The sequence below is a fragment of the Lepisma saccharinum genome, chromosome 17 (genome assembly GCF_977018435.1).
Source record: "Lepisma saccharinum chromosome 17, izLepSacc3.1, whole genome shotgun sequence".
In the NCBI taxonomy this organism is placed as follows: Eukaryota; Metazoa; Arthropoda; class Insecta; order Zygentoma; family Lepismatidae; genus Lepisma; species Lepisma saccharinum.
In genome coordinates, this window is record NC_139245.1 from 54,404,361 (window position 1) to 54,413,340 (window position 8,980).

Below are 8,980 nucleotides of genomic sequence, written 5' to 3' on the forward strand. Positions count from 1 at the left end.
AAAATTCTTGGACATTTTGGAGGTGATCTAATGAGCAATAGACTCCCTCGAGCTTTATCTCCAGGATTGCATCCATTTCACTTTAGGTTGTGGGTGAAGCTGTCCAGTGGGACATGTTCAGAAAAATTTCCAGCTATGATTAGTGCTTGCATGGAACAACATGGAGGTAATGCAGTAATTGGGGATGCATATCCAAATTATCCCAGCTAGGAGGATGCTTGGTGAAAAAAATTCTTAATTATGGGGATAGCTTGCCCTGCATCCTCCTCCTCCCTCCACCCCACTTCGAGCCCTGCCTAAGATCGCCTCTTTCAGGTCTGCCAGGTGACATTCAGACATTCGACCAAACTGGACCACCTTGGCGTACATATATACAATTAACTAACTCACTCACTGTCTAGCATTCTTAAACCCGAAGGTTTATGGCTGCAGCATCACAAGCCTTCCATCTGTCCCTATCCTGGGTAAGATCAATCTAATCTTTTCCATCCTTAACGACTTCCTGTAGGTTCAACTCAACATTATCCCTCCATCTTCGTCTTGACCTTCCTACAGGTCTCTTAATGTTCCGAACAAGAATCCTGCCCCATGGCCTGCCCACTCAAGTCTTCTTGATTTCATTATTCTAATAACATCTTGACATGAATATAAATTATGGAGTTCTATATTATGTAACCTTCTCCACTCCCTTTTAGGTCCAAATATTTTCCTAAGGATTTTATTTTCAAATACTCTTAATTTATGTTCCTCTTTGAATGCAATGGACCAAGTTATATCATATATCCATACAACAACATAACCCGTGACTCTACAGCCCTGTAAGGGCCTAGGCCGATCTCCCGACTGCTAGTCTCCCTCCTACAATCCTACCTAGAGGTGTGAAAATCTTCAGCCAGTAGTGGGGTCAGCACGCTGAACCCTCAGCTGTTATAGGAGATTTCCCAAACCGAGTTACGCTACTCACTCCTAACTTTCCAATTTCCTCATGATGGTGGGTTGCCACCAATCCTATAATAATAATAATAATACATTTTCTTTATTCAGCGGGCGAGGTTCAGCCAAGGGCTGCTCTGCCACCTAACCCTTGTCAATATGATAATACATATGAGATGATTATAAACTTATGGAGCAGTAAGCTAAACGTAATAATAATAATAATAATAATAATAATAATAATAATAATAAAAATTGAAGAAAGAAAAAAATACATAGGAATTAGTTGCATACAAAAAAAAAGTGTAACTAGAAATACAAAAGACAATAGTAATAATAATACAATAATACAATTCCTTATAGTGAGTGACTTGATACCCTTGATACTCTGCCATTGTTCCATTAACAGCAGATCTTTTATTTTACCTTTGAAATATAATGGGTTGTTTACACTAGCGATATTTGCAGGCAATGCATTCCATGCTTTGGGAGCCGAAAAGGAGAAAGATGATTTGTAGGCCCTGGTACAGTGATGGGGTAAATCGAAGTTGTTCCGCTTACGGGTAACATACTGATGGATTTCCCTACGGAAATGCATCTTCTCAAACAGGTACTGCGGTTTACCTTCTGTCAGTATGCGGCGTATAAAACAGAGATAGTGCAACTTCCTTCTGTTTGCCATGATAAGAACCTGATTATTATTTAAGAATGGAAGAATATGATCGGATCTTTTTGCTTGAAAAATGTATCGGAAGCAGGCATTTTGCACCATTTGTATTTTTTTACTGAGCTTTTGCGAGAGTTGAGGCCCGTAAACATTATCACAATAGTCGAACAATGGGTAGATTAATGCTTGGATGAGTCTGTATTCCGCAGGGAGGAAGTCACGGAAACGATTCAGATTCCTGAGTGTTCCATAAGGTTTCCTACATTGCGTCTTTACATGTTCTGTCCAATCAAAAATTTCGTCAAAAATCAGACCAATTTTTAGCAGTGTTATTCCTGACAATGGGCAAATTGTTTATTTTGAGCTCGATCTTAATAATTTGAATTAACGACCTTGAATAATTAGAACCAATGATTATGAAAGTGGATTTTTCTGGATTTATTTTAAGACCGTTAGATACACACCAGTTACTGACGATGTTCAAGTCAGAATTTAGTGACTGAAGCTTATGTTCCAACGAAGCGTAATGATCTGAGAAATATAACTGGGCATCGCCTGCGTAAAAATGTGGAGTGAAGAATATTATGACTTGCTGCAAATCTGCAATGTAAAGGGTGAAGAGGAGGGGGCCTAATATCGATCCTTGCGGCACGCCTGCTTTCATCGTTATAGGTTGAGACATGTGAGATGGTGAATTATGTAATACGACCCTTTGACGTATGTTAAATAGATATGTTTGAAACCAGTTTAATGTTGAAGGAGAAAACTTGTAATATTTAAGTTTGGCTAATAATAAATCATGCTGCACAGTGTCAAAAGCCTTACTGAGATCCAGAAGTACTAAAATAGTGATTGCTGTTTATCAATGGCATAGAGAATATCATCCACAACTTTAGCAAGAGCAGTGGCTGTGCTGTGTTTCTCACGAAATCCCGATTGCAGCGGGGGCAGTAAATTATTCGTGTTAACGTAGTTTAACGTCTGCGAATGCACTATTTTCTCGAGTACTTTAGATAACACAGGCAAAAGGCTCATAGGCCTAAAGTCATTGTAAGAAGTGGCGATCTGCTTTTTCTGAAGTGGCAGGATTCGTGCTTCTTTCCACATTTCAGGAAAGACGCCACTGGAAAGAGAGGAGTTAATGACGTGTGTTAGCGGAGATAAACCATAAGGCAAAGAAAGTTTGAGCATTTTAGTGCTGATACCATCTTCTCCAAAACTATTTGAGCGTATACTATACACCAGGCCGAAAACCCAGAGACTGAACCCAGGTAGGGAGTCCCTGATGGTGCAGTGGTAGCGTCGTTGCCTTGTAATCAATGGGTCCTGGGTTCGATAACCGGTGGAGGCACATAGTGGTTCAGATTCCACTTTAAACTGTAGGCCCAGTTCCGATTAGCCTTACTGTGCATAAAGTGGATTTGAAACACCAACTCAACCAACCAACTCAGGCGGACTTGAACCCATGTCGTCCCGCAGGCAGAGTCCAAAGCACAACACCTTTATATGTGCAGAAGGACACGGAGGAGGACATATCCATACATTAATACAGGCAGACCTTAAAAATGTCAAAAATGACCAAAAGAATGATCATGAAATTCATAAAAATGGCAAAAAAAAAAATTCGCTCTGAAAATGAAAGCTAGATTTTTTCATATCTTACAAGAGAGTAGTTGAATAATTCGATAAAACCCGTTGTTTGGTGGTTTAAACTACTGAAGCAAAGGGATAAAAGCAATTAAGTGCTAATGTAGTTTTCCTTATTTTTACTTCAAGGATACATGAAGTACATCACAAGGTTTTTCTGTACAAGTCATTCATCTTCTTTCAGAGTGGACCTTGTACGATACAGTAGTCCATCAGCATCTGAAAATGCTGTTCTGTTTTGCATACATCATATATAGCTTTTAAATATTGTGACTAATTTTACTTTAAAACCACAGATTAAAGCTGTGACAGTGACGCCCAAGGGAACCTCAAACTAGGCATCACACACAGTATTTCTATGTTTGCTGGTGGAAAAATTACTGCACCACAAATACATTGCCAAACATTTCAGTTAACCCTTCGTCGGTCTGATAGACCAGGCTTTTAAAATACGAGGGTCATTTGGAAAGTAACTGCCGTTTGGCTGTAAATAGAAAACCCACATAGATACAACACATTTTTACTTTACATCTGAAAGGTACAACTGTTCTCCATTTTTTCAACATAGTCGCCATGTAAATTCAAGCATGTGTCATAGCATTTCACCAACTTACAAACCCCTTCTGCAAAAAACTCGGCCGCCTGGGAATTCAACCAACCTGTCACAGCATTTTGAAGATCCTCATCGTCAGTGTCCCAAGCCACTTCTTCATGTGTGTAAACAGATGAAAATCAGAAGGAGCCAAGTCTGGGGTGTACGGGGAATGATATTAAAAAAACGTCCCATTTAAATTGGCGCAAAAGGTCTTGTGTTCGCCGAGCAGTGTGAGGGCGAGCGTTGTCAAGCACGAACACAACCCCAAATGTCAGCAGACCGCAACGTTTGTTCTGGATGGCTCTTCTCAGTTTCTGCAAAGTGTTACAGTAAACTTCAGAAGTGATTGTCGTACCACGTTCACGATGAATGTCTGCAGTTTACAGATTTTTTGCCCAAAGAAATCTTATCACTCCGCGTACCTCGCATTTGGCGGGATTTTCAATGGCAGCACACATTTTGTGACGTTATAACCAGCACACGCACGGCACTATGATGCTCTCACTAGCAGAGCTGGAAGCTTACTGAATCACAGATTGCGTGATGTAACAACGGTTGTGCTCTGCCAACTACTACTAGCACCACGCCACAATGGCGGTTACTTTCTGAATGGCCCTCGTATGCCAAATTAATGGTCTAAACTGCCAAATCCTCAATTATTACAATTAGATCTTTTTTTCCAACAATTGAGATTCTATAAAACTATAAAAATGGAAATTCTATAAAATTATAAAAAGGAACATTTCGTTAATCGGGCATGGAACAGCATATCGAATTTTCAGTGAAAACTAGGTACGACTATAGCCGTGCATGGACTCATACAGCAAGTAGCTTCAACGAACCAAACCCCAGCAGCTCGAATATCTTGCTAACACTGAAAACAAAATCATGGGGTAAAAGAGAAAGGTTGCCAGAGGAAGGGAGTTGACAAAACAATCATTGGTAAATAAGGATGTTAAAATCACACACCCGGAATGAGAGACTGTGCGCGACCAACGCAGGGTTAAAATAATATTGAACATTTCCATCTACTGTATTTTCGATTAAGGGAGAACTTGCTAAATGGACCACGTCAGGAAATTTAAATATGTAAGTTATGCTAACAAATGTGTTTTAAATTGACATAACAACAAGGGAGGAGAAAAAATAGCCTCAAAAATGAAGACAAATGCAATAAAAACAGTAAAAAATACTGAAAAATGACCTAAAAGCCAAAAAAGGCTGAAATTGAAAAATAAAAACCATATCTTCTGGTTCTAACTTAATAAAAGTGACTGATATTAAGGTTTAGGATTGTTTTCAAGGCTCAGAAAAAATGATAGAATGTCATCATCTTCTGAACCTTAGTCATAACATTTTACACATTTAAGAGAAACTTGGCTTTAAGATTGAATTGAATTGACTTTATTGCTAGGCGAGGTTCAGCTGTTGCTGGTCTACCGCCTAACCTAAGATCATGTACATGGTATTGCATTATAATTCTAGAAGTTCCTTATTGTTCTTTATCAGGAAAATTCTGTTTTTATTTGGAAGTTACTTTTTGATAAATATGCCCAATTGCAAATGAGTTCATTGTTGAAAGTTATTGTTATTTTTATCTTCCACAGAATGGCTGCAGCATACCCAGAGGGAACAGATAACAAGCGAGAATGTCCTTTGTGTCTTGGAAAGATTGATAAACCCAGAACTCTATCCTGCCTTCATACATTTTGCAGTGTTTGTGTTGATAACAAATCATTTCTAGAACCAAACATGATGTGCCCATCCTGCAACCATGATTTGAACACAACTGATGGAAATCTCGACAACTTGTCAAACAGCTCTTTTATTGCCGATATCCTTCAGGTGGTCAGCAGTGAAGATTTTGGCACATCTTTAAACGGTCAAGCAAATTCTCATCACACGTACGTTTGCTCGAATTGCGACGAGGGAGCAATGGTGACGTCAAGATGTCGCGACTGCAGTGAAGTGCTCTGTGACACCTGCGTCAGGGCACATCAAAGAGTCCGTCTTACCAAAGATCATTACATAATCAGATTCATTGATGACAACTCAAAAACAGCAGCGTCTCTACAACCCCTTCAACTATATCAAAGCCGTTCACATTCACACTGCGACATCCATCACGGTGAAGTTCTTAGATTGTATTGTGACATGTGCAACACTGCCATTTGCAGCGAGTGCACTCTCAGGGATCATCGGGGACATTCAGTAATATACCTTCAGGATGCCATTGACAATTCAAGAACGATCATGTTGAGATTGCTAGCAGATGCAAAAGCTGGTGTAAGGGCTGTTGAGCAGAGCCTTGAGCTCACCAAAAAAATGGCTGAACAAGTTGAGAAAAGAGCTAAGCAGGTTGCAGCAGAGGTGAGAGCTACTACCAGGCGCTTTATGAATGCTCTTGAGGAGAGAGAAAAAGATTTGCTGCAAAAGGTGGAAAAGATTAGGCAAATGAAAGGCAAGTCCCTGCATCTTCAAATGGATGACTTACATGTAGCTCACGGTCGACTTACTCAAACGGTTGAGATGATAAGCCAGGTAATGGAATCAAGTAACAGTTTAGATATTCTCAAAACAAGAGATAAAGTTGTTACAGAATTTAAGCAGTTACGTCAGGTGAAAAATAGTTTGCAACCATATGAGGATGATATAATTCTGTTTACTCCTCCCGATTCAGTTTTATTTCAAGCTATCAGTACATTGGGATTTATAAGCAGTTCGGGGTTTGCACCAGCTACTGTAGCAGGTGGGGAAGGACTTAAAAGGGCTTTGCGAGGAAGAGTTGCTACATTTACGATACATTGCAAGGATCACTTGGGAGAACCTAGATTGTCCGGAAGAGACCCAGTTTGTGTTCTTATTAATGCTCCTGATGGTTCCATATTTTCAGGAGATGTAAATGATAAAGAGAACGGCAATTACACTGCCAGCTACAGACCACAACTTGAAGGACAACATTTCATTAATGTCACTGTACGTGGACGAAAGATTTTAGGAAGCCCCTTCACAGTCGCGGTCCGTAGTGGAAGAAATTATACTACAGTGGGAAAACCCCTTTTAATTTTTGGTGGGGAGGGTGAAGGAGAGGGTCAGTTATGCCGGCCATGGGGAGTGTGTTGCGATAAGGATGGCCATATTATCGTCGCCGATAGAAGCAATAACAGAATCCAAGTGTTTGACCACGACGGAATGTTCATTCATAAATTCGGTTCTCAAGGGTCTGCTCCGGGTCAGTTTGATCGCCCTGCAGGGATTGCATGGGACAGGGGGCGCATAATAGTTGCTGACAAAGACAACCACCGAATTCAAATTTTTTCCATTGAAGGGGTATTCATTTTAACTTTCGGAGAGAAAGGTAACAAAATTGGACAGTTTAATTATCCCTGGGACGTGGCAGTTAATTCAGACGGTCAAATAATTGTGACAGACACACGAAATCATCGCATCCAGCTGTTTACACCAGAAGGACAGTTCATAAGTAAGTACGGCTTTGAAACAACTAATTCAATGTGGAAGCACTTTGATTCACCAAGAGGCATTTGCTTTAATCCAGAAGGATTTGTAATAGTAACAGATTTCAACAACCACAGGCTCGTTGTTATTAATCCGGATTTTCAATCGGCGAGATTCTTAGGGAGTGAGGGTTCAGAAACAAAGCAGTTTCTTCGTCCACAAGGAGTAGCAGTTGATGATGAAGGGCATATTATTGTAGCAGATTCTCGAAATCACAGAATCCAGATTTTTGAACCCAATGGCAGCTTTCTGTGGGAGTTTGGTAGTGCTGGTTCAAAATCTGGAGAAATGGATCGTCCGAGTGGCGTTTGTTTGTCCCCAGATGGTAAGATAATTGTTGTTGACTTTGGAAATAATCGTGTACAGGTATTTTGAAATCATAACATGAAGAAACTAATCATTGCTTAATCAAGGACAAGGTAAAAATTTACTGTGAAACTCACTCAGGTATTCATCAGTATAAGGAATCTCAGGTTTATTACACCTCGTTGCTTTCAAGGCATATATTAAGCTTTGAAATTAAAGCTAAGTGTATTCAACAATATTAGTTGCAATTTATATCATGTAAGGAATAAGAAGTAATCCATATACAAACATTTATACCATTTCAGTGCCCTAGAAACTGTAAAGCCAAAGGCTTGTCTTCAAGAATATACTACCTCAGGGATAAGAATAATGCTAATGTTACATTAGTACAGAAGTGTTAAAGATATTATGATTATTTACAGTTGTTTTTTTTTATCCCAGGCAAAGGTTACTAATGACCAAAAGAAAGAAAACAATGTGTTTATAAACATATATGATCTCCTGGGTATCTACAACTCTTTTATGCCACATTCACTTATGGATATTTTATTTAGTATTAGAACACGACTATTTTGTTTTGGTAAAAAATATATTTTCTGTTGAAAAATATGTATAAGTATATATATATATATATAGTTCAGAAAATTATTGTGTACTTCAAGAATCCTATGAAGAGCATTTTCTATTAGTTTTACTAAATATTATACAAGTTTTTAATAATTACCAGTTTAAATAATAATGACAATTGTAACTGAATTCATAGATACTGTCGTGAAAGTTTCATCATTTTTTTAAGTTTATGTGATTAAAGAATTCAGTTCTAGAAATGATAAATTTTCAATAATGCAAAGCATATGTTCATTGAATTTTTTACTTGAAAGTAAATGGTACATTTTTAAAGCAAGATAATATAATCATTTATAATTCTTACATCAATTTTGCTCTCATTATAACCCAAAATTTGTTTTATTAGAGTATGGTAGCCTAGTGTGCTGTCTACTTATATCAGTTTCTTTATATTTTTGTTAATTGTTATTGATTTAATAATAGAAAATTTGTTTATGAAGATTACTTTGATACTTGTAGTTCCTGTATTTGTGAGACTGACTTCTTTTTAAAAGTACAAAACAAATATATAGTTGTGTGGCACTAACATGAAGATTTATGTATGAGAACAATGTGTAAGAGCTTGACATTGCTTAAGCAATTTTCCTTCACAACATTTCCTGATAAGTTTTATTTTATAATTTTAGTTTGAAGTAGAATGGTAAGACATTCAGGACTATAGTGCATAGTTTATGAAATAGGATAAATCA

General features: G+C 38.2%; 1 protein-coding gene across 1 annotated transcript in view; it reads left to right on the forward strand.

Moving 5' to 3' along the window:
- The window catches only part of LOC146001305 (E3 ubiquitin-protein ligase TRIM71-like), a 76,993-nt gene extending 68,804 nt beyond the window's left edge, over positions 1–8,189 (forward strand). Inside the window, exon 2 of the mRNA XM_083138614.1 lies at positions 5,450–8,189. Within this exon, the coding sequence (XP_082994740.1) occupies positions 5,450–7,733 (2,284 nt within the window). The 3' untranslated portion in view covers positions 7,734–8,189. The remainder of the gene's footprint in view (positions 1–5,449) is intronic.
- Positions 8,190–8,980: the final 791 nt, after the last annotated feature.